The 25,621-nt window shown below is 42.8% G+C and overlaps 2 protein-coding genes across 5 annotated transcripts; both read left to right on the top strand.

Annotated features, from left to right (window-relative positions):
• Positions 1 to 332: 332 nt before the first annotated feature.
• On the top strand, positions 333 to 10,578 carry parvb (parvin, beta). Of its 3 annotated transcripts, none has more exons than XM_055509713.1 (13): positions 333 to 633; positions 4,507 to 4,596; positions 4,996 to 5,066; positions 5,143 to 5,245; positions 5,853 to 5,993; positions 6,228 to 6,343; positions 6,416 to 6,474; positions 6,577 to 6,596; positions 6,813 to 6,874; positions 6,946 to 7,014; positions 7,121 to 7,222; positions 7,301 to 7,373; positions 8,683 to 9,159. In XM_055509713.1, exons 1-13 carry the CDS (start codon positions 519 to 521, stop codon positions 8,733 to 8,735), a joined length of 1,074 nt encoding a protein of 357 aa, XP_055365688.1. In that variant the 5' UTR covers positions 333 to 518; the 3' UTR covers positions 8,736 to 9,159. The 3 variants fall into 3 exon arrangements, with proteins under 3 accessions (XP_055365688.1, XP_029009611.1, XP_040927145.1); XM_029153778.3 differs by lacking the exon at positions 8,683 to 9,159 and adding an exon at positions 9,173 to 10,578 and having other exon boundaries at positions 338 to 633; XM_041071211.2 differs by lacking the exons at positions 333 to 633; positions 8,683 to 9,159 and adding exons at positions 3,007 to 3,189; positions 9,173 to 10,578.
• Positions 10,579 to 10,719: 141 nt separating this feature from the next.
• On the top strand, positions 10,720 to 20,575 carry parvg (parvin, gamma). 2 transcript variants are annotated; one of them, XM_029153780.3, is made up of 14 exons: positions 10,720 to 11,274; positions 11,367 to 11,438; positions 12,070 to 12,170; positions 12,563 to 12,627; positions 13,213 to 13,315; positions 13,429 to 13,572; positions 14,097 to 14,212; positions 14,301 to 14,356; positions 14,441 to 14,475; positions 14,579 to 14,640; positions 15,385 to 15,453; positions 15,613 to 15,714; positions 16,474 to 16,546; positions 17,845 to 20,575. In XM_029153780.3, the coding sequence occupies exons 3-14, from the start codon at positions 12,107 to 12,109 to the stop codon at positions 17,916 to 17,918; spliced, it is 963 nt and encodes a 320-aa protein (XP_029009613.1). In that variant the 5' UTR covers positions 10,720 to 11,274; positions 11,367 to 11,438; positions 12,070 to 12,106; the 3' UTR covers positions 17,919 to 20,575. The 2 variants fall into 2 exon arrangements, with proteins under 2 accessions (XP_029009613.1, XP_029009612.1); XM_029153779.3 differs by having other exon boundaries at positions 10,720 to 11,438; positions 11,820 to 12,170.
• The last annotated feature ends 5,046 nt before the right edge of the window (positions 20,576 to 25,621 follow it).

Below are 25,621 nucleotides of genomic sequence, written 5' to 3'. Positions count from 1 at the left end.
TTTTTTGAACAACTTTCCTTTACATAACCTAACGTTCACATCTATAGTTGGTTTATAAACTGGAGACAAAATGTGAATGTTGCCTGAATCAGAGTCTATTAAATATTTAAATGTGTTTCCAACACTACATGAATACAAATTTTGAATATGTAAAGTTTAGTAGTTCTATTCTTTGGATGGGAGATTTGACTGCATGGCATTATAATATGAAAAGTGATGTTTCAGTGGCCTGGTGGGAAAAGGGCAATAGTGCACCATAAATCACGTAAATGCTATTCGTCACCCAACCTGTGGGAGGCGCTGTGGTTAAACATCTCCCAACAGTGAAGCACGATGTGAGTGATTCATCTGTGTTGATGCGGGACCAGCCTTCAGTCCGTTAGTTTGTCTTTGTGTCTGTCCGCTGTTATTGGATCGTAAAGCTCCTGTCGGTTCCTGAACGCAACTCGGGTGGGAGTGACATTGAACACAGCTCGAAGAGAAGAGGAGCGTGAGGAGCGTTAGAGCCACGCACTGAGATGTCCGTGACTCCGACCGCATCTGCGTCCCCGCAACACGCAAAAATGAAAAAGGACGAGTCGTTCCTGGGGAGGTTAGGAGGAACCCTGGTCCGGAAGAAGAAGTCCAAGGAAGGTCAGTGAAGTGGACCATAGGGCCCTGCTGTTGTTTTCTAACCTTGTGTTTCTGTCCATGGTGCTACAATCACATGGTGCTCTGTGAGATCAGTGGACGCATGATTCACAGCAAATATGACTATTATGACTCATATTGACCTGAAACGGATCCACCTAATTAACGACCTTTCAGTTTTAGTGAAATTTACTTAAGAAATACTTAAGGCTCCCGGTAGCCACACAGCCGTTCAGCAGGCGGCAGTAAACATAAATAGATCATGGAGTCATACAGGAATGTGGGTTTATGAAGATAAAGGTAAGAGGATTACTGGGCCCACTGTATTTTAGGAACCATAACTCTCCTCCTTCATCGTCCCAGTTCCACCGAACTACTTGCTGCCCTCCCACAGGCCAGTCATACTGTGACAGCTGCAGGGTGTGTGTGTGTGTGTGTGTGTGTGTGTGTGTGTGTGTGTGTGTGTGTGTGTGTGTGTGTGTGTGTGTGTGTGTGTGTGTGCGTGCGCTGTCAGGCATGTGTTTGGAATCTCCATTAAAGAAGCAGCGCGAAATTCTTTAAACACTCGTTTAATGATGCTCATTTTAAACTGTGTTAATGCTTTTCATTTTAACATATAAATATAAATATGTCAGATGAGCTGTATTTGAAATCTCCGCCCATCAAACAGATGTTGACAATGACAAAGACATACAAACAACCACAGGAGAGTAGAGAAAGTGACCACAGGGACCCAGAGGTTTTAAATACTTCAGCTTAGATGATCTGGTGCCTCCGGACCTACTGTCCACACTCACAAGTTTCTTACAGTAAGATGAAGCGAAAGATGCCTTCAATGAAAGACAGCTTTGGAAACGTGTACAAATGTGAACAAACATTTTCAGAAAGTTTCAGTAGATAAAGAGAAAGACTGCACGTCACAGCTGCTACATTATTGCATAAAACATAAAAACAGCTTGTTGCTATGCAGGTGATGAATCATGCATCATAGACAGGAGGGAACCTCAGAGGTCCTGGATGTGCTTTTACATTTAGTTCATCTTGTGATGGCAGAGCGCCCCCGTGTGGTCAAACTGACCTAAAGCTCAATACTCGGATAAAAGCAAGGCAATAACAAATCCTAATGATGTTATAATTAAAAACACGACACCAGCTTAAATCTATAATGAAACATGGTTCGTGTTGGCAATGGTGCATGTGTGGTGACCTCACATGTTGTATTTCTGTTGTTGGGTGTGGTTCAGTATCACTCTTCCTTCTGTGAAGAAACTCCCAGCAGACACGAGTTTCTGTACTGATGATGATAAATCATCACTTATTGAATTGTGCTGACGCTGTGTCGCAACCACAGACACATTTCAGTCCGATTCTGAGCTCACGCATCCTCGTTTCCCTGTGTGGCGTTCAAGGCTCTGTGTCCTGATAATGTGAAAGGAAGTGTGCATCCCTCTGACAACACAGTTATACAGGAATCGGTTAGTGACAGCAGAGATACTGGCTTCAATAAGACTCGAGACATCAGACTATTCGAACTCAAAAGAAAGAAGCAGCTGAACTATGACCGTAACATGGATGCTACTCATCGTAAGTCGTCTCATTTCTGTTTGTTTATATAGAAACTTATTATTTTCCCAGACACAATGCGCAGATGCAGAACAGTGGGAGGACAAAGGGCTGCTGAGGGATCACAGTGATGCTGTTACTCACTGGTGTAAATGACCAGCGCTATATTTAAGGTCCTGTTTTACAGCCACATTATTTATATCTTCCCCTGTGCCATGTCAACCCCCCCACCCCCCACGCTCACAGAGGAACCAGAGGAGATGAGGTCCATTTCAATCAGCTTTAAACTGCCTTTAACGCTGCCAGGGAAAAGAAAGCGAGCCATGTGTCGCTGGCGTCCTGACGACGCTCCTTCCTCCATTACGACCGTTAGCAGCAGAGTGAGGAGCTTTTCTGTGGATTTGTGCAGTGGAGCTGCATCAGATAAATCACGTTGACTTCCGGCGCAGGGTTGTAGAAAATAATGAAATTCTCTTAACCAGAATTCAGCCACTGTCTGGTTGATATCTGGGTGATATTCACTGAAATAAGTCATAATGCTGTTACATTACATAATGTGGCTCAATGTAATTCATGACTATTAGGACAAAACCATCAAACAGATGGTACCAGATGTTGGTACCTTCTGCTGGGTCCAGCTTGAGGTCCAGCGTGATGTCGCCTTCATGTCCCACACACACACCCACCCACACACACACACACACACACACACACACACACGCTGCTCCTATCAGTGTCTCTGGTAACCGGACCGCAGAGGTGGGGTGGAGGGTTGTGACAGAAATAAACACGTGATGACGCCGCTGCCACAGCTCAGACCCACCGACTGAGATTCACCCACACACACACACACACAGACACACACAGACACACACATGCGCTGACAACATACAGCAAACCTAAAGCTCTGGCTCCGTTCGTCGCCACCGGGCAGAATCCGGAGGGTTTCAGTAGATATGGCAGGACTGCTGTGTGGGACCAAGAGGAAGAAACAAGGTAATTTGGCTGTAATTGCTGCATTTGAGGAACTCGTGAGTGGAAAAATGGGGAACCAGGACTTTATCTTAACGCACTGTGACTTAAATGTGAGAAGTCAACGTGTATTAGTCAGTGGAAAGAACCCTTTACATAATATTGCTGCTAATGTACTGTATGTGGGGATGAAGCTTTTCTTTATATGTGTATATGTTATATATGTTTTTTACTTGTGGCGGTACGTTCATCCCGTAGTGTTCTGCCTCCAACGCCACTTTTACTTGACTGTGTGGAGCCAGAGCTCAGTCCAGGCCAGAAGAAAGCAGCAGTAATGCAGCGTAGGCGACGCCGAGGCAGCACAATTATGATGAAACGCATGGAGCCTGCTCTGTAATTACGGAGCAAACTGTTGATGTGCAGTGAGATCCAGGGCTCGAGCCGGTAGATAGGGGGTCTGTGGGGACCGTCCTCCCAGAGTAATTCTGTGCATCCTCCCTCTGCAGACGCTTTGAAGCTGTGATCTCGATCAGTGGACGCCATAAACAAGCGTTTGTAGATTTTCCTGTATTATATGCGCAATTAGTTGAATTGATTTCTCCTGCTTTTAGGGAGGAAGTGCTTCGGTGCCGCGCGCTTTCTGCCTCTCCTCACAGGGTTTTATAAATAGCAAGCCGAGCCAATTAAGTGATTGATTTGGGACCATCGATTATGCGAACTGAAACGCGGAGCGATAAAAGCGATACAGCCATTAGCGGGAGAAAGCCTCCAAATCCCTGAGTGTTTCCTCAGTCACAAATCAAAGCAGCCATTTCAGCTACAGTCAAAATGTGGGTGTGTGTTTCCAGTCGCCTTAGAGTCGACTTAAATGTTTCAAACAAAACCTCTTCATTCCACCGTCCTAAATCTCCTGTGTTTGTTTACAGTGAATATTTGGTGCTCAGATTAAAGGTTTAATTAAATTAAATCACATGTTAAATCATCTGACGCCTGTCAGTCCATTAGATCACAGCTCATCCACTTCAGAACAAGGTATGAGGTCGTATAGTTAAAAATAAAGCAGTGGAAGTAGCAGACGCCTCTTAAAAGGTTTGGAGGTTTGTTGTTACTAAAGATTCTGACAGTTTATCACAATTTATAAGCATAAATATAAATACACTATAAATAAACCATATCATTAATCCAGTGTTTTTTTAAAACTCAGGGTGCAAAGGTAAAAGCCATCAGAAACGTATGATAAACAAGTTAGTTTCCAAGTTACTTCCAGTATGATTGGTTTTAAATAACGGTTTGCTGTGTTTTTCCTTTGTTGTGCGTTGTGTGTCGTTTTGGTCTGTTCAGTGAATGATCTTCACGAGGAGGGGAAAAATGCCATCAACGCTCCCATGCTCCCCCCCGGGATGGACATCCACCGAGAGGACACACAGCTGGGTAGGAACACACACACACACACACACACACGCACGCACACACACACACACACACACGCGCACACACACGCGCACACACACACACACACACACACACACACACACACACACACACACACACACACACACACACACACACACACACACACATTGCAACAGGTCCAGTGTGATGAGCATATTTAGGCTGAGGGGCTGTAACATGAGAGTGGAGGAGCAGGAAATGAAAGTGTGTGGAGCGTGTGTGCTTTTTGAATGTGCTTCATTGTGACAGGAACGCTGTGTTTGTTCTTTTTTTTCTTGGTTTGTGTGATGTGACCCAATCCTATTGTTTTGAGTGTTGCTCTAAATCTTCACTCACATGTCTGACTGTTCATTTCTTCATCTCTGACGTCTTCATCAGAGGAAAATGCTGAGAGGGTCATGTTGGACCCAACGTCGCGGGAAAATCTCAAATTTAAAGACCTGCTAAAGGTAGAGAGAGAGAGAGAGAGAGAGAGAGAGAAGCTGCATGGCTGCGTGAGGTGAACTGACTTGATGCTGTTTCCAGGTCCTGATCGACTGGATCAACACTGAGCTGGAGGAGGACAGAATCATCGTCAAAGACCTGGAGGAGGACTGTTACGATGGGCAGGTGCTCCAGAAGCTATTTGGTGAGCGATAGGGGGAGACACTCAGTTTATGCAGAAACCCCTCATATGTTATGTGTTACATGGCCCAACACTCATTTTGCTTCATTTTCATTTCACCCTCTGATCGGGTTCAGCTCCGAGTCATTGTCACCAGCTAATTATTGCAGTCTGACAGACTCTGAGACATGAGCAATAATAAACCATCCAGAGCTTTCACATTTATTTTTGTGAAGCCGGCCGCTGGGTCATTACATACGCTGTATCTGTTGTAAGTGTTATGAACAGCACACAACAGAGACGTTCTGTGTTCTGAGACGTCGTTTTTTTTAGCTTTCACGCTCCTTTATCGTTTTTGCACCTTTTTTTTTATCTCAGCCTTTTATTGCATCAGAGCCTGTTTCTAGAGGTGCCGCTGGCTCCTTGTTATTTATAACTCTTGAACCCACGCTCCTCAGGCGAGCATGAATCCCTTTCTGTACTGTTCCTTAACAAGTCGTCTGCAGCCACCGCGTTTCTACCCTTCCAGGATCACAGACACCTTTTCCACAACGTTAAGTCGCACACACCCTGCAGCACCGGAGCGCTGCTGCGTGAAGTGACGCCCTGCGTGTCTCCCGTCTGTGCGCAGAGAAGCTGTCGGGCAGGAAGCTGAACGTGGCCGAGGTCACCCAGTCGGAGATCGGCCAGAAGCAGAAGCTGCAGACGGTCCTGGAGGCCGTCAACGAGCTGCTGAGGCCCCACGGCTGGAGCATCGAGTGGAGCGTGGACGGTGAGTTGCACGTTCGCTTCGGTGAATCCACGCGCACGCTTCGTCTCCTGGGATCTCAATCACAACAAAACCCTGATCCCAGTTATTATTCTAGTCCGATTCATTATTTTCACAATGACAGCTGTGGCTGGAGGCGTTAATACCATGACTGATATGAACTGAATATATAATCAAGCGTGGAGTTTAGAGTCACTACGACCGCTGCAGCTGATGATCGGTCCCTTCCGTTCACAGCCATCCATTCCAAGAACCTGGTGGCCATTGTCTACCTGCTGGCGGCTCTCGCTATGCACTTCCAGGCTCCTGTCAGGCTGCCTGAGCACGTGTCGGTGCAGGTGGTGGTGGTGAAGGTAACGTCCAGCTCGCAGCGAGGCCGCGTGCGGTGAACCTCCGCTCACAAACGCTCTGATCCTTTTCAACAGAAACGCGACGGCATCCTGCAGACGGCTGTCGTTGCCAAGCAGCTGACCAGCACCACAGAGTAAGAGCTGATCCATTATGTAAACGTCGTAGGAGGTCAGACATCAGACTTCCTGCGCACTGAATGAAAATGAATGAATGAATGTTTTTTTTTTGTCTTCAGAATGATGATGGGGAGATTTGGTGAGTCCTCGTTCCTGTTTTGATGTCACTGTTGATTTTTTGTTTAGGATTATTTCTAGGAAACTAGGGAAATGTTGGCCTCTTCATCTGGTTTGTGCCTGATTGTTAGCAAAAACTGGAAAGGGTGTTAAAACTAATATTTGTGGTTTTAGGCTTGTGGTGTTTTTGTGGAGGCCTGGTTTGAGCGGTCAAATGATTGTGTCTCCTTTAACACAGAACGAGATGCATTTGACACGCTGCTGGATCACGCACCCGACAAGCTCAATGTGGTAAAAACGGTACGGAGGCAACATCACATAATCAGATTTTCAAATAGGGAAAACGTGTATTCACTCTGTCCTCTCGCCAGTCGCTCATCACCTTTGTGAACAAACACCTGAACAAGTTGAACCTTGAGGTCACGGAGCTGGAGTCTCAGGTAGGAGTTTCATGGCGGCTCGTCTCCAGACTCGCTTATTGAAATAGATACGATCCAATCAGATCCGCCGTAATAGAGGGTGTGTTGTCGGTCTGTGCGTGTCCAGTTCGCTGATGGAGTTTATCTGATCCTACTGATGGGGCTGCTGGAGGACTACTTCGTCCCACTGCACAACTTCTTCCTCACGCCTGAGAGCTTTGAACAGAAGGTGAGTTCACATTCAACAAATAAACTCAAAGGGCCGTTTCTTGCTCAGAACTGAATCTCCACCTGGTTTCGCCTTAAGGTTCACAACGTGTCATTTGCCTTCGAGCTGATGCAGGACGGGGGACTGAAGAAACCCAAAGCCCGACCGGAAGGTAATTCACTCACAGACAGACGGACAGCGACGCCTCATAACACACATCCCATCAAATAAAGTCAGCTCTGTGGAGTCGGGCTCAGACGACAGGAAGCAGCAGTTATGTCACACGCTGTCCAGTAGGTGGAAACGTTGCTTCACCTTTTAACTGCAACTGACTGGACGAGTCCGTTCAGCCTTGAGCTGCACTTAACTGAGTGAGCCACCACTTGGTATCTGTGGAAATACTGAAACTTCTACACAAAGAATAAAAAAGCGCCTCTGCAGTCGAGTTAAAAGGATTTAGGAGCCAAGGGCGAGACTCAGTAACAGACGCCATTACATCGTCTCTTCCCTTCTTTAAACCAGTCCATTTAAAGCTCGCTTGTCTACATGACCTTCATGCCACTCTATTGTTTTTGTGATGAATTATTATTAAAGCTTTATTATCTTCCAGCTGTGTTTGTTGGCAGATGAACTGTTTATCATAAAACATTACTTTCTAATATATAATATGAGAAAAACAGGAGAAAGAAAAATAACCAAGGAGGCCTCGTAATGATTTTTTTCCTTTTTTCTGCGCCCTGTGCAGTCTCTGCTGCGTTTCATTACTCTTGCATTGTCTCCAGAGCTGGCAGCCGGTGGGTTCCGTGCGCAGCGGCCGCAGCGGCTGTTACGCCGCCTCGTCAAGCGGGATAATTGTGCCAATTTCCCGGCCTGTATCACCAGTATGATACCGGCGTGCCGAGCCGTGATTGTTCAATCTCCCAAATGCCGCCAACGAGGGTAGTAATTTCTCCCACATCCTCCCTGGCTCAGTGTCTGCGTGCAGCGGAGAGCCACTCTGATTAGGTCCTAAATGGGAGCAGCCATCGGGTCGTAGTCGAGGAGGAACGCGGCGCGCGATATGATTCGGGCCGCGGTGAACTCGTAGTGCGTCTCTTACATCATGTTGATGACGTGACGTCTGACGCTCGGATCAGTCGGAGCGCTGCTGTTTGATGAAACGCACTGGAGGAAAAGCACAGACTCACAAAGGACCTCTGTGATGCAAGTGTTTGGGCAGAGGCAGCTGCGAGAGGAGCCGAGTTGAAACGGTCCCCGAGTCGTATTATTTGTCCTCCGACTTTGTGTCATCACACAGATTCTGACTGTGTCTGTGACGAATAAATATTTAAATGTTGAACTAATAAAAGCAGCTGCAGTAACTAGACGTGCGCAGATCACAGTTCCCTCCACGTTGTGGGAACGCCTATGCTTCTTCTCAGCTGCCTTCAGTCTCAGCTTTACAACTGTCGGAGTAACTGAACTCATTATTATCTTTATAGCAGCTGGACCGTTCCTGTTCCACAGTCAGGTGAGTCCGGTTCGTTATAAATGAAAATAGAGACGCAAAGTTCCATAACGCTGTCAGATGGAGGAGATGGAGGGGATGAGGAGCTCAGGGCGTGTGGTGTGAATAGTAATGTGATGTCAGGACTATTACAGATGGTGTTTACGTTAATTCTAATAGCCGTGGACACGTGTATGTAGGGCACCTTGTTTCCTGGTGAGAACAGAGTAGTTTGGTGCCTTTGAATCGCTGCTGGTTCGAAGTAATACATTATGTACTGTAATAATCATTAGCGAGTTCCTGTGAGCTATTTTGGGCTGATGGAACGTGGCCTAACAGCGTGGGACCCCTTCAGGTTGTCACTCTGTAGTAGCACATCCTTGTCTCTGCCTCAGTATTGGAGTCTTGTACATGTCGAAGGCTTGAATTCCTCGTCTTTCGCAAACATTAACGACCTCTGGTTCGTCTCCGTTTTTGTTTTGCAGATGTTGTCAACTTGAACCTGAAGTCCACCCTCAGAGTCCTCTACAACCTGTTCACCAACTACAAAAACTCTGACTGAACTTTCACTATTACAACTCATAATTCTGCCCTGTGCCTGTGCTCATATTATACATTACAGTCTGGACACTGGAGGAGACCAACTGGGAACGAGAGTCATTATGTGGGACTTAAAAAGACCCAGAGGGAGTTGCCTGAAAAAGGCTCTGAATGCTCGCATTTAATCTCCCCCAAATGTCAGTATTTATTTATTCCTCCCTCAAATGTTAACTGGAACCCAGGAATCTTTATAATCTTCATCCCTGCATTTGAATACACAGACATCATGGGAAAAGATATGAGCGCCGAATGTTAAAACCGGAACTCATTAGCGTGTAGGACTCAATTATGATCTGCCGCAGATTATTTAAAGAGGCTGCAATGCTGTTCATGCTGTAATATAATTTAATGCTTTGTTTAAATATTGAATCAATAATTTGAAGTGACGTTTTGGGAAACGAGCTTATTTGCTTTGTCACAGAATTAGATGAGAGGATTGCTGCTACTGCTGTAGCTGTAGGACTTAACGGGGGCATCCAGGAGCCCGTTATGTTCAATTAATAACTAGGCCATGTTAGCATCTGCTCATGGTCACCCGTATGTGGACAGTATATAAATGTAATGAACAAAACGTATTAAGCTTGTTAAAATTAATGCATTTTGTTTAGAAAATAATTATAATAATAAAAAAGTTCAGTATTTTGGTGTTAGCTACACAGCTAGCTTCTAAGCTAGCACAGAAAAACCGGACCCGTTAGCTCAGCAATTAATACGATCACCTCTTTACTTTATCTGTGCAAAAGCAAATAACTGTTTTTCCCAAAAAACACTTCCTTTTAGGTTACAATGTGCCTGAAAACGCTTTTTACTCCTATTACAACTATGTACTGTATGAGTACATTTCTGATAATGAACTGTTCTCGTTTGCTCTCAATGCCGCGTACTTGACTCAAACAAGCGGGAGTGAAGCCTCTTGAGCAATTCCGTGTGCCTTTAGGACAAGACGTGGATGACTGAGCATCTCAACAGACGCCAGGTCTTTAGCCTTCTCTAAAAGCTGCTGTTGGCTCCTGCTCTTAGTGCAGCGTGTTCCACCGTCCTGCGGGACCCACAGTCAGAGCGTCTTCTTATTGACCGGCCTCTCAGACGAGCCCCCGGAGGCCCCGGCCCGTCACCGCTGGCCTGGCGCTACTACCTGGAGACCCGCTAAGACGTACAGTGCCTGCGTCTCGGCGCCAAGCTGAATTATTGAGGCAGCGGATGAGTCAGTGTAGGCTGCACTAGCGCTAGGCGGCTCACCCCTGTCCAAGTTTCATCTTGCCTATCAAGAAATAAATGCCTGGAATCAAAACGAATGAGAATTTTATTTTATCTCTTTAGCTGCATGATAGGTTAGATTTGCTTTTGCTTCTGAACGAGATTGGCTTTGGAGCAGCCAATTCCCGCTATTTGGGTTTAGCTAAAGGAATTATGGGTTTATTTTAGTCCTTTATTTTCTTGTCTCATTCCTTTGTTGCCATGGTAACCTTCCACATCCCCCAAATTGCCCCTTCGTCTGGCTGATGGGTGGTCTTTTTTCTTTCCTGCAATAAGGTCGGTGCACATACCGAGCTTGTTGTTTTGTTGTCTGTATCTCTTTCTGTATTTCTACTTCTTTTTTATGTTTTTTTTTTGTACGTTGGAGAAGGCTGGAGACCACATGACGGCGAATTGATGTGACTGGCCGCAGATGGAGACGTGCGAGTTGAGCTTGAGTGGCTCGGGCCTCTGAGTGCCACATTTCTCTCGGCCCTCCTGCAGTGTGGTTTTCCAAACAATGCATTTGCACCGAACAGTCCTCCCCGTTCCTTTCCCTCCGACACACACGTATTATTAAATCCTCAAACGGTTCGTGACACAGAATATAAACACCCTTATCAGACGAAGCTCTGCTGCAAAGCCAGTACCGAAAAGAGGAAGCGCGGTCTCTCACTAGTGCTTATCTTCCTGTTCGATCTGGTGACGTTTTCTCTTTTTTTCGGTCTGTCTTTAAAGCAGCGGTTGAAAAGTAAGTGCAGACAGGTCATTTCAATGTTTGAGTTCACAAGGCCTCCGTTTAAAGTGAGTGCAGAGCTACTTGTGATATTGCTGTTTTGACAGTTTTGCCGAGTTACGGAACTCAGCTGAGCTGGAGTCACCTGAATCTGTCGAGCCGCTCTGGGAGTGCTGAAGGTAAGCTCATTCACAAAGACTTTTGTTTATGACCTTGTTTGAAAGTTACTGTCAACCCCGGGAAAGGGAAGCCACACAAACTTAACGCACACAGAGGAAAGAAAAGTAGCTCGCTGAGGCTTTTCTCTCCTCCACATCCAGGAAGCATCAGCTTGACGTGCTCCAGGTCACATCTGCTCTGTCACAACGTGTTACTTGTGTTTGCTGTGCTTTCTATCACAACACTGGAATCAGAAATGCTGCGAGTGAGGTGCAGCCCTGCGAGTATTTGATCCGCTGAGAGCTTAGCATTCAACTAAGAAAAAGGAAGTGGGGAAACTTCTTCCTTTTTCAGGTTTCTGTCCAATTCACTCCGATTCTCTGCTTTTTGTTTGTCCTCAGACGTATAAAACCTTTGTACACGAGGAGCAGATATGTGGAGGTTTGCATTGCAATCAGCATCTTGTATGGCTGGTCGGTGTGTGACTCCTCTGCAGCAGCTGATAGTTGAGAAATACAGTAAAGGAAACTTACAGCGACTCCGTCAAACATGTCGATGAGGAAGCGTCTCTTCTTTCTACGGTGGTTTATATTTAGGAACTTCTTAGAAATGTATTAAAGCAGAGTGGACACTTTCTAATTGTTTTGACAGGCCCAAAGAAGTGAACGTCACAGTTTGATGAGGAGCAATGGACAATGCTTTCTTGGCAAACGAAAAAGAGGAAGAACCTCTGGACGTGGAATTTTTCCAGGGTATGTTTTCCTATGAGCTGTGGATGATCACAGCAGTAGTCGTATATGTTGTAAACAGTAATTCTAGAGTTGACTTGTAAAGTCAGCCAAAAGCCTGAGCATTACAAATGTATGATTTGAAGTAGGACTGTAAAGTTAAACTGCACCCAAAATTCATACTCAGCTCATAATGAATATAAAATATGGATTAGAGCAACTTTAAGCTACGTTATCAGGCCAGAGAAACGTAGGATTGGATTTATAATGTATGAAAACCAGAGGCTGCCTGGAAAACATACATGCACAAATTATGCATGTGGAGCCTGCTTTCACGCAGGATCACTGTGCTTTAAGAGCAAAATAACCTGAATGCGACCTGCTGTACCTCACATGGCTTCATATGTTACACACAGGAGAGAAAACGAAAATCATTCAGCCAACATCTCTAAATGACCCCAAACTCGAAACGTTGAAGCAGGTGAGCAATTTATTCCTGCTACCTACATATTCTGCCTGATGCTCTGTCGTCCTATCAATATTTAGTGTTTCCTCAAAACCCTGACGAGCACGGATGCACGACCCCCTTGTAACTGTAGTGGCCCAGTAATGAAAGCCTTGCAGAGGTTCTACTGTATGTAAAGAGCACTGAAAATATCTGCTGCAGGCAGACGGGAGAAGGATCAGTGAAATTTTTATGAACGTAATTATCAGAGGTGATGGGAGACGGATCATAGAGGAGGCAGCAGAGTCTGCTGGATCAGACGTTAAACACATTTTGATTGGAAAAGGACGGCAGCTTCGTGTGGCAATGAATAAATGACCGGCCTCTACTGTATCCAGTGGAGCTGCGGACCAGAAGAACGCCCGAAATATCATGTTTATTTTGGGGGAGAGATTTGTCATCATTTCTATCAACTTCAGAACCTTATTATCTCTGAAAATTGATTAAGGGAACTTGAAAATGAGCTTTCGTGCTGTTTTTCATCTGCCGCACGGGTGCGAGGAGAATGCAGGGGATGAGGTTTTGATGTATTTGACTGTGTGATGAATTGTGCCTCGCCAGGCGTTGACTGATTGGATCAATGGCGTGCTGAAACAAGAGCACATCGTGGTGCAGAGCCTGCAGGAGGATCTGTACGACGGACTGGTCCTCCATCACCTGCTGTGTGAGTCCGTGCTCGTGTGTCGCCTCTAATATTTTCCTCAGCGCACTAAAACCGAGCCATCATTCACGTTCGAGTGAGTGTCAGTGAGATGCTGCCTCTCTGGGTTCCCACAGCCAAGCTGGCCGGGGTTCACCTGCCCGTGGAGGAAATAGCTCTGACCAGCCCCGCGCAGACCCGCAAGCTGGAGGTGATCCTGGAGGAGCTGGACAGGAGGCTGGGCCCGGACGCCGGCGGCCCGGTCAGGTGGAGCGTCAAACGTGAGTCACGCATCCGACCGGGCTCCAGCAGCGCATGTTCGACTGACGGGAGGATTTGCTGCTAGCTGGGAGCTGCCATGTTGGCGCGCGGCAGCTGTGAGGGGTTTTCACGGCTTGAATCAGCTGTGAGTGGATTGTTTGCTAGTGCCGAGTGATGGAAGCACGTTTCATATCGCTGGATATTCATCCTGTGCTTAAGCGTCTGTCCTCATCAATCCTAATTTGAGCATTTAATGTCTCTGGCCATCTGTAGGACGTCAGGGACGGTCCCTTGAGACAAATAAGTGAATTAACCTGAACTGTTTTGATTTATTTGTTTATTGTATTTGTCTTCATAACTTATTTAATCTTATTTGTGTTGCTAATCAGCACTAATGAGCTTCCTACAGCTGTGAACAATATAATTTCTACTAAAAAAACTAAAACCGTTTTTTGTCTTTTTCCTTTGTTTCCGTTCTATGTTTGATGACTTCTGTTACCTTCTTGTCATATCATAACACATTTTTTATCTTTTTATCTGTCAGTCATTCACAACAAAGACCTTCTGGCCACTATTCATCTGCTGGTTGCCATGGTGAGATGTTTCCAGCCTGAAGTGAATCTGCCACCTAATGTGAAGATTGAAGTTATAGTCATTGAAGTGGGTTTCAGGTCTCGCTTTAACACTTTTTTTCTTGTCTTCGGTCATTTTGAGTATATCACGTTAAACTGTTTTGGTTTCAATCCAGGTCACCACAAGTGGAATAAAGTCAGATGTGCAGGTGGAGGTTCTAACAGAAGAAAGGTAAGTACATTTCTGCCTTGTATAATCCTGTGAATGGGAGTGAAATTCTGGGTTCATCTAATTTATTTGGGACTTTTTCTACAGCGATAAAGGCCCAGACTCCATCAGCAAGTCTGAAAGTGAGTACAATTGGTCAGAGGTTGAGCCGAGGTGACATCTTGAATGTTGTCCAAGAACAGCGTTACAGCCCACAGTGGCTTAACACACTCTCTGTTTGCCCAGGGGAAGATCCCATCGAACAGCTGCTGAAGCTGGAGGCTCACAAGGTCAACACGGTGAAGAAGGTATAACAGGCACAGGAGGAGAAGTGCTGAGGTAGTTTAGGCTCTGAAGTCTCTCATCTCCACTGACAGCGAGAGAGCACTCGGCGGGAAATTAATATTAGCATGAAGCACCATATTTTTTAATTTTTTGTTGACTTAAGCTCATTAAGGTAGCATATTAATAGCCCCAGTAAAAGCAGACGTGCGAGGAAGCCTTCATGTGATTTGAAACGCTTACCTTCAGTTTGCTACTGAGGTTAGCAGAGGTCAGTCAAAGGGATTATTTAATTATTATTTTAAGATAAAATAACAAATTAAAGTGTTATCAAATAGGATTTTATATAAATGTTCAGCCCTGTGATAGACTGGCAAGCTGCTCAGGGTGTGTCCTGCCCTCTGCCTAAAGACTCCTGGGATTGGCTCCGGCAACCTCACGACCTTTAGCAGGGGAAGTAGTTAAGATAATGGATGGGCACATTCTATTAATACCTTAATCATCTGAGAGCTACTTTTACTGCAGTCATGTGGAGTTCAGAATAAAAAGGCTTTTATTCCATGACTGGTATGATACGATGTTTGGATCCATCACTTTTATTTGTGTGCATGTGAGTGGATCAGCTGCTCAGTCAGGCACAGTGGACACATCAAGTCCACTTAGCTCTGAGAGGATGGACACAGGTAAAATCTAGGTAAAACAGTGTTCAATATAAAACATGTGCAGATCTATATCGTACATGGAAAAGTGTGTTTCTTTTTCCATTTCAGGCCATATTACACTTTGTCAACCAGAACATGTCAGCTATGGGTCTTCAGGTGGCTGATATGGACAAACAGGTAATAAAAAACAGCAGCCCGTGCACACACACACACACACACACACACACACACACACACACACACACACACACACACACACACACACACACACACACACACACACACACACACACACTGATTGCTTCCTCTAAGATTACATCACCTTCCCCTGTCTAGTTTTCCGATGGGGTGATCCTGCTGCTGCTGATCGGACAGTTGGAAGGCTTCTTCATCCCGCTCTGTGACTTCAACCTGACCCCTGTTAATCACTCTGAAATGGTGCAGTATACATGTACATCTGACACAGACTCATAACACGTTCTAAGGAAAGAGATCATCCTGTACCGGGGCCTTATTCACGCATGGCTATGTTTCAATGTCATCATTATTGTGTGTGTAGATGTCACTAATAATAATTTGCTTCACTTTCAATTCGAATTGCATTTCTCACTAAATGTGTAGAAAGACATAACCCCTATTATTCAAGTTTCAAAGACCAAAATGCCCTTTTTTCACTCCTAATTCCAGCTAATCTAATTTTCCCTGTGGGTAATGAACTAAAGTATTGAAACCTGATCCAAAATTGTCCCTATGACAATATATAATATAATAAAATTAATATTTTACTATTCCTATAATAAAAGCAGATGCATAATTGAGTCAATGTCATGGTTCACTTGTAACGATATCTTTCATCTCACTCTACTCAAAGCAATAGGATGAGTTTATAAAAAAGTTATGACTCTTTTATCATTGATATGATGAGTTCATGAATTACTTACTGTTTAAAGACACTGGCATTTAAAGTGTTTTGGTCTTTATTTTCTTAATAGACTTTAAAATCTTAAAAGCTCCTGTTGATAAGCTGACAAAGACTTATATAAAGGCTCACCAGTCTCAGTCTCACCAGTAGATATATAATGACATTCAAACCTCTAGTTCCTGGGAAGCCAACAGACAAACCGACATTTGGAATTTCATATTGAATATTACATTGTATATTTACTTTGTGGTTGTTTCTGTTTCTTTGACCTGTAGCTTCATAATGTGACCTTAGCCATGGATCTCTTGAACGACATGGGCCTGGAAATAACCAGTGTTGACCCCCAAGGTGAGAAAATACACAAAGCGATGCACAGTGTGAAAAATTAGGGTAAGGCGACTGTAGGAGAAGAAGGATTTGAATGGAGCCCATCTGTTTACATCAGGCGAGGAGCTGACACTGTCAGCTCAGCAGAGACTGTGTTGGACAGCGATGTGAAGGGATAGCTGTTTACTGATTATGCATTAGTGTGACTTACTGTACGCCTGGATCACGTCTGGTGGGTGACTGGCTGAGTTTGAGGTCATCCTGGTCTATTTAAAGGGGAACAGGGAGGCAGACTGTGACCGCTGATGGACACAGGGATTTAACCTCGCTGCTATGGATGAGTCGTCTGTCTGCGTGCTCGTCTGGAGGACACGTCATCTGTGTTCACGGGCAACGACACACAGATATCAGATACCACAAAGGTTCTGATTGCGTCTGTCACAGCCAACTACTTATTAACCTTCCAAACGTAGAATTACAAGTTCATGATTTGTGGCACTGTAATTCCAATCATGCAAACTAGAAAGCAGCAAACATCTAGTTTTCATGTCGTGCAAGGGTTGGTTTATTTATACGTAGGATTTTGTGCACTGATGACAGCAAATACCTGAAAAGAAGTCACAGACCCCTTGAGTAGAGGAGAGGAGCGTGTGAATGATCAAGGTTTTATAATCAGATATTCAGCATTCACATATTAGTTCTTCACGTTTGACCACTCAAATAACAGAGGAAAGTGAAAGGACGACCCTGTGAAACTGTGACTTACCAACATGTCTGTGTGTGTTAAGCCATTGATAACAAATTGCCTGCCAGCCACATCCTGTAGGCTGTATTTGTAAAATAAATCCTTATCACGGTAACAGTTAAAGGACGGAGCGGCACAATTAATCAAAGCCAGGAGCAAGAGGCTAATTTAATTCATTTCCAGTGTCTTTTTAATTACTGGCATAATTGCTGTGATGGGATGAGGAATCCCAGCACTCAGGGCCTAAAACGGGAGCATGCTGTGCACATTAAATAGGTTAGGCAGTGGCGAAGTTAATCTTTATGTCACATTCATTCAGTTAGTGCATCTCACAGGGGAGAACAATTTTGCTGGGATATCATCTCACCAAGGGCGTATTGATTACATTTCTATTTAATGTTTTCTTTTTTGGTCCCCCTGATCTATGACCTGTTAGAACAGATTGTAAGAATAGTTATTAGCTAATGTAGATAAAAGCCTCCTCATATTCACACACCCTCCATCAGGTGGCCTGATGGAGGCTGATGGAACGTTAAAATCACACACTAAATGTCTCCTGTGGATTGTGTCACAGATATTGTCTCTCAGGACGTCACTGCCACCTTGAAGGTCCTGTACACCCTGTTCAAGAAGCACAAAGGGAAATGAAGGAAGTCGGCTACCATTCCAGACACAGATGGAAACCCTTACCTCATGCTTAAGAAATACTTAATGCTGTTCATGCCGTATAGGTCCAGTAAGTCATTTTAGAGCAAAATCAATTAATTTTATTGTCCTCAGTTTTACCTCAAAGAGCTTGACTTCGAACTTTCGTGAATTTCACGTTGATGCACATTTCTAAGGAAACAGAGCAGCAGAACATCATGTCATGCTTAGCGTTCACCATCCAGTTTCACAAAAATTGCATTGAAAATTTAAGTAAACTGTGAAAATAGCTCTCTATCAACTATTAGTCTGATTGGAATAACTAGCACTACGTTGCTGGCTAGCGTGTGTGTTAATGATTAGCTCAGCACCCAGTCACAACGTTGAGCGCTGCTTGTACAAGAGCGCCTAGAGGGCACCGTCCCAAGGGACTTGGTGGCTCCAGGCTCCCTGTGCATTAATTGGCTGCATGGAACTGGATTTAACGTAGAATTGTTAGGAATTTGCACCATCATTTGTGATTCGGACCAAGTTTGACCTCCGTGTCATGGCCCACTCCTAAGTCGGCGTTTGTTGCGCCCGTCCTGCTCTGACTGGACATTTATGACCTATTATAATGCCACATTTATGTCTATTTGTATTCATTTATATCTTACTCAATCCGCAGAGGTTTTCCTTCAGTATATTTCTGTTCCAGTTTGAAACTTCTGCAGCGTTGTTCCTATAGCACACCTGTCTCGACTGTCACTTCTCGATACATTGCATGATTTTTATTTCTCCCAGCTCCTTCTGTTGTATGTTCCTGCTGACGGTTTGTGACCTTCTCTTTTTCTAGTCTGTGAAAGCAATTGTCAATTTCTGATTTTTATGTTTCTTATTTATTTATTTTTCTGCTGAATTGTTCACAACTCTGTCACACAAACGTAGACGTAGCACAGCAGGCAGCAACAAAGGCATATGTGAATGACAGACACACAATAGACCATAAATAAAAGGCAGACAATCAAAGCATATTTGAAATGATGTGTCAAATTTTAAAAAAATCACCTAGAACTGGAAAAATCCACTTAATTATTCTCTATCTAGCAAAAGAAAAATAAATTTATTCAAAGCCATTAGCGACCTGTTATTGAAAATTCATTCTGTTTAGCAACTCAGTTCTTTTGTGATAAATTATAAACAGTCTGTCACTGATGCTTTGTTTGTAATTTTGTGGATTCCGATTGTGCATTAGCTGTTTTGTTTAAAGGCTAAAGAATGAAACTGGAACAACAGTAAATAGCAACGACAGCCACGTTCACACTTCTCATCATCTCTACTGCTTTTGCAGATGTTTGTTGACATCCAGAAAACCAATTTAAGCATATCCGCCATGCTGATAGAAAACCCACCCTGATTCACATTTAATTTCCCCTGACATTTCCACAAGTTTGCATGAACTTTGCTACTGAACGCTACTGTAGGTATTCAGATAGAAACATAACCGCTGATTTATGGCTTACGTGTAGCTGCACTAATGTGATTCCCTCTCTCCGCTTTGGTGATATAATTCTGGCCATCGTGCAGCCGGTTTAGTCAAAACATGTGTTGTACACGACCTGCTCCAAATTAAAGCGCTCAGAAAGACAGAAACATGCTGCTGAACATAGTGGAGCATTTAGAAGCTCATAGATCAATAGAGAACCCATGACCTTGCATGATTGTAAACCAGATCTGATTCTAGCAATTGAATTACATTATGCTTTGTGAAAACAGAAACCGCTGTGTTACATTGTCTATCCATGCGCTTTGAAAGTTAAGATTTCTTCAATACAGATTTACACGACAGCCCAGTGAGCCGGCAGCTCTCAGGGCTTTTATTTTAAACTCTTGTATCAGACACAAGTGCCAGGATTATTTATTATTCCTGTTATAAATTACTAGAACTTTCTAGTTATTATACTTTATTGTGAGTTGATGCTGTTTCCTTTTTTTTTAAGCTTGCACATTTTTATAATGATGACACACGGTGGCTAAGTCTCAGCACCTTCTAAGTAGTTGTATTCAAACACTGGCGTGACTTGTGCACGGATCCTGGTGACACAGGATAAATTGAGTAAAAGCAAAAGGGAAGATTAATCTCTTTTAGCCACATATGCATATCAGCAAAAAGGTCACAGCTTAGCCTGTCACCAGCTTCTAATCCATCCAAACAAACAAGGATAAATTTCAGGACAAACAAGGATTAAAGCTCCGACTTCTTCTACCTTAGAAAACCTACAGCGTATCACAACCACTTACTTTTCATTGCTCTGGGACAATGTGTATAGTAAATAATTTATTTTCTTGGGGCCAAGAACATTGTGGAAAAGCCTTTCTGAGGCTACAGTAAATGCATTGTTCTGTCTGGGTGACCACAGTATTATTCATTATACATTCAACTGTTTGAAGGAGGACAAATGCTGTCAGTGTGGTGTTTTATTCTTCTAATGTAACGGTGCCGTGTAAAAATGAACCTGCTATTTCATTAAAAAGATATCAAGTCAAAATTTGAATTTATGCTTTTGAATTATAGGTTGTAAAGTTAACCCTGTATGTTAATTTTTAAGCGTGTTGTTACAAAACCATCAATGTTTATTCATGTGTGATGGCTCTGTCAAATAAAAATTTCTGAAGAACCAGTGTTGTCCACTATTTGATTTTAAATAGATCAAATGAGAGAGGAGAGGAAATGGTCATCTTGGTGTGAAATGGCAGTTCATTTCCAGAGTAATAGCAATGAGAAGGACCTGAGAGAATTTAATCAGGGGTCAAAGACTGGGTCAAAGGTCAGCTCCTCTGTTGCTGATGAACCAATGGAGCTTCTCCACACATTTCTACTGCTAAATTGTTATTCTACAACCCCATTATAGGCCTTTCCAAGCATCAGACATGCTCCACAGTACATCAGTCTACTCCACGGTTTCTCTCCTTAAGAGAGTTATAAGAAACATGCATTTTGTGTGTGCTCAAGAATCATTATAGAGGTTATAATTATATTTCAAATGTGCTCATTGTAGACCTGAAAGCATGGGAGGAAGTGTGTATGAAAGCTGCAGGGGGGAAATTATGCACATTATGTGCAATCATATCAATAAATATGAGATCTCCTGTGGCTTTGTAAGTGTATTTACAGATAGATAACACCCTTGCTGCAAAAAAGTGGTAATTCATGATTATGTTGTAAACATATAATGGAAAAATACATTACCATATAAACCAAACTGATTTGTGTCTTGTAAAATCCATCATAACCTAATCTTGAAAAAGGTTTTGTGGAAGTCTGGGCTCCGAATCACGTCATTTATGTCACCAGTATCTGCCATTAAAAGTAAGAACTTTAGTGGCATAAAATAAAAAACAACAAATAAAACACACAGCCTATTATTTTCTCCCAGCAAAAAGACAGTTATTGTGCTGAAAGTAAATTATACTGCACATCCACACTTCCTCTTGGGTGCTGTGACCTAGGATGATATAATGAAGAGTGATTTAAAGTAAGATCTGTTTACCCTCATTTCTATGCTACAAACTACGGATTCTCTAGGGAACCTGCCTTCTCTGTTTGACCCATCCTCATTGTTTCAGTGAGCCTGTGGGCTTTAGCAGCTAAAATCATACTTCTGTCTTTTCAAGCAAGCAAGGTACTGATTAACAGATTCACATGAATATAAAGTCCTATGCTGACAACACTGTATAATCTGGATACTAAATTTACCAAAATTTTAGGTGACTTACAGTTGTTTTAATAATACATGCCTTCATAGACAAGATGACTGTCTAAAACAACGGCAAATTTGGGTTCTATTACAGGTAAAAAATTTTCGAGAAACAAATAAGAATATGTCATTCTCATCTGAGAAATCCAGGCCTAAAAATGTCCATGAAATTTTAATGCCAAACTCACCTCACAAGGAGGCAATGTGGTGGTAAAGTAACTGAATCTTAAAGAAGTATATTAAAACGAAGGCCCTCAGTTTACGTTGCCACGCTATAAACTTTGGTCGAGTCATTTCTCAAGACCGATTTCGGGAGGAGCAGTTAGCTAATGGAGTGGCCAGTGCAGTCACCAGAGCTCAACACTGCTGAGCAGCTCTGGGAGAAGCTTGATGTAATAAGTGCTCATCAAGTCAATCCAACTTGTGGGAAATGGTTTAGGCAGCACTGAGTGAAATCTCTATAGATTAGATTACTTCTACCAATGGTAAAAGGAAATGACCAAGGTCTGTGGCCGGTAAGTGATGCAAATGGATGATTCTTTGTCAAAAGCCAAGTTATAGGCGCACAATTATTATGACTAACGTATCATTGTTGTTGCAGTTGCAGTGTAACTGCTCAAGCTGTTGCAAGATTACACAGGTGAATGAAGGACGGGGACAACGCAATAAGCCCTAGTTTAAATTTCTCTCTCCTTAAAAGGCCACAATTAGTACAATTTTGTCAGTGTTTTTCAAGTTTGAACCATGACCAAAGCCTTCATATGTAATATTGGAGTCACAAGGTAACAGTTAAGGCTCAAGCATCTGGAAAGTGCAGTTCTGAGCCTCTGATGAATCTGTAAAGCATGCAGATTAACAAAACCAGGCAACGTCCTCCCAACATATTGATGCAACAAAGCAGCTGCAGCTGCAATCATCATAATCATTATGATAATCATCATGTTTTTAATAAAATGAACGCATTAATTTAGTATTGTAGCTTTCATAAGTTGCAGATAGAAATTATTTTGTTATCTTATTGTTATATATTATGTGTTAAATTAAAAATTTTCCAGTACACTCTATACAGTACAGTACACTCAAGTAATTACCAATAACGACATGCTATATTACATAAATAGAGTAAAATATATTATAAAATGAATTGAAAGATGAACATTGACATGACCGACAGATGAGGTGAGCAACACATGTGTCAAGGTTTGTGTTATGTTATCAGTGACAAGTGATAGTCAGTTCTTGGAGCAGTGTTCTGTCTGTTTTTTACCTCATGGGGACAGTTCAGTGTGTATATGCCATTTACCTGGGGAAAAGATGGCACCTGGATGCACTGTGAGAGTCAGTCTGTCCCGGCCTCACCTTCCAACTTTCGGGGCTTGAGGGATATGTTGCTGACACCTCAGTGACAGATACCTCAGGACACGTTCAGAGGTTCTGTGGAGTCCGTGCCTTGATGGGTCAGAACAGTGTTGGCAGTATATGTGGACATAACACAGGGTTTTAATGTTATAGGTTCCGGGTGTTAAATTAGTACAGACAAAATAGAAAACTAATATACATACAATATACTAATACTATATATATTATATACTATATTATATACTATATAATAATATATAATACTTAACATTTTTTCAGTTTTAATTATTCAGTCTTTATCCACAAAGTCTTTTACTCTAAATCAGTTAATTGTAAACCTATTTTACTTTTCTGTGTCCTGTGGGCAAGAGTTGGTTTAGTTTGCTTATATTTGTTTTCTATATTTTTCAACTGTGTCTCTTTTCAAATTAGAATGTTTAATTTAGAATTTTACCCCAAAAGACTTATTCATCTAAGCAATAGCCATACTTGTTTAAACTTGCACTGGTAAAGGATTAAATTTAATTTTTGGAAAACCAAACAATTACTTTTTTTTAAATCTATTGACTGTGTTATGACTCTTAGTAATGCATTTTTCCTACGGTCTTTGAAGCCATCTAATATAAATGACATGAATTTTTGTCCACTTAAGGCCTCCATACATTGGTTTATCAAACGCACTGTTTACAATATAGCAGTTAGGCTATTTTTCGTTTTAGCTGTAAAAAACGTATGCAAGTAAAATGCATTTGAAACGCACAACAATACACTGGACTCACCAGCGCCGGCCCGCCAAGTTGGCGCCCTTGAACGCTTATTATAAACCAACGTCTGCCGCCATCTTTGTGACGCTCACCTCTTTAGCTGGTAAGAATTAATTGGCTAGCTGCTTGTGCTAACATAAAACTATATTCTGGTTAGGCAGAGTTTGTGTTTGTACAATTGATTGTAGTGTCGCTAAACTATAGTATGAGCCTGTCTGTTTTTATTATTTCTACTTTGTTGTTGCTACTGTGTGCAGTACTAGCTGGTCCGATCTTAGCTGAGACGTCAGTTAGCTAGCAGCTAGGTTACCTGACGATGTTAGCTCTTGTTAAAAATAACGTTGTAATCAAACAGTAACTGAAGTCATTCCTTCAGCTTCTTTAGTCTGTTTTATTATCTAACTTTCCCAATTATTTGTTAGTATTGCTCATCCTGTTGTTTTGCAAAGGTAAAACAACAGTCATCGAAAACTTACTTTAGCTAATTTAAATGGGTGCCATTAATGGTAACGTTGATATCTTCTTCAGATGGATCTTAATGTGGTGCTGGTGCCACATAAGATCTAGTATGAGCAGAGAGGGCATCGGAGAGACCAGGCCTAATGGAGTTTTAATAGATAAATGTTGGCAGGATGTATCTCAGGCTCCTTAATACCAGCAGGATGTGGAACTCTAGACAATGGTTTTTAAATGGTGATCGATGAAAGCAGTTTTCAAGTGGTGGTTACTGGCATAAAGGAGCGAGAACGACATATAAAGTTCAATTATAGGACCTTCAGATATAGGAAATGTAACATTTCTGACTGCAGCAGGTCACCTGCAGCTGTGGTGCAGAGCCATGATGCTTCTTTTAGTGCAGCATATTAATTGATGTATGCAGTCCATGCACTCCTGAGCTGGCTGACATACCAGTGCACCACGGACCAATCAATGCTTTCTACATTTTTTTGTATTGATTGGATCTGGTCATCCATCCTTAGATCAGTGCATTCAGTGTGTCAGGGTCTGCTCATTCTTGATTCTAATATCCCCTCCCCCTGTTCTTTTTCTCTGTATGCTTTCCCATAAACAGTACAATTTATGCCCTTTGGTATGAAACAGGCAGACTATGCAGCTTGTTTTGTTGTTTATGTAGAATAAGTAGTTTTAAATAATATCTTTTTCATTATGTCAAAAAAGAATCAGTGATAAATAGACTTTCAAAAGGACAGGACCATGACCAGTAGAGAGGAATGGGGTGTACTGATAAAGTATTGGTAGATTGAAGGGAGGGAAGTGGGGGGTCAAGAAGCAGTTTTATAGGTAGAACCTTGGGAGGTAGGTATGAACTGGATAAAGTGGAAGCCAGCTCATTAGAAAAGCTCAAAGGGATCTTGACAGCGTGGTAACAAACCTCTTGGTTGCTGAGGGACGTTGATACAAGCAGGAAGCAGAAGGTGTCTGACTTGATGTGAGCTGTTGAGGACTGGCACATCCTGTTGTCATCTACAGTATGTTTCACTTTAATGATGTTTCCGTGTTGGTCAGCTGTGGATGTGACTCTGTCATCTGATAAAGGTTACTGCTTTGAAGTGGGATGAATCATGCCACTGTGTATTGATTGAAGAGAAAATAGTTCATAGAAAAGGAAAGAAAAGGTTTGCGACCAAGTCTAGAGCACTACACAGTGTATCAGTAGTGTAAAGGTACAGTACAGTATGTACGTGAGTGCGTGCGCGTTGTATACATTTATTGTATTGGAGTGTCTGTTTACATTCGATGTTGCATGCCTTTAACTGCTATGGGTCTCCTGCTCATTTTAGTTGTGATAGCTATAGTCACCTCACTGCAAAAACACTAGACACAG

Source organism: Betta splendens, chromosome 6, assembly GCF_900634795.4.
Source record: "Betta splendens chromosome 6, fBetSpl5.4, whole genome shotgun sequence".
Classification (NCBI taxonomy): domain Eukaryota; kingdom Metazoa; phylum Chordata; class Actinopteri; order Anabantiformes; family Osphronemidae; genus Betta; species Betta splendens.
The sequence above is the reverse complement of the archived record's forward strand: the minus strand, read 5'-3'. Positions and strand labels throughout refer to the sequence as shown.

Excerpts from the sequence above, each read along its gene's own strand:
- parvg (XM_029153780.3), top strand. The coding sequence starts at position 12,107 with ATGGACAATGCTTTCTTGGCAAACGAAAAAGAGGAAGAACCTCTGGAC. Across the intron at positions 13,316-13,428 it reads GGTCCTCCATCACCTGCTGT|CCAAGCTGGCCGGGGTTCAC; the intron begins GTGAGTCCGTGC and ends GGGTTCCCACAG. Across the intron at positions 14,476-14,578 it reads CTCCATCAGCAAGTCTGAAA|GGGAAGATCCCATCGAACAG; the intron begins GTGAGTACAATT and ends CTGTTTGCCCAG.
- parvb (XM_029153778.3), top strand. The coding sequence starts at position 519 with ATGTCCGTGACTCCGACCGCATCTGCGTCCCCGCAACACGCAAAAATG. Across the intron at positions 634-4,506 it reads GAAGAAGAAGTCCAAGGAAG|TGAATGATCTTCACGAGGAG; the intron begins GTCAGTGAAGTG and ends TGGTCTGTTCAG. Across the intron at positions 6,344-6,415 it reads TGCAGGTGGTGGTGGTGAAG|AAACGCGACGGCATCCTGCA; the intron begins GTAACGTCCAGC and ends CCTTTTCAACAG.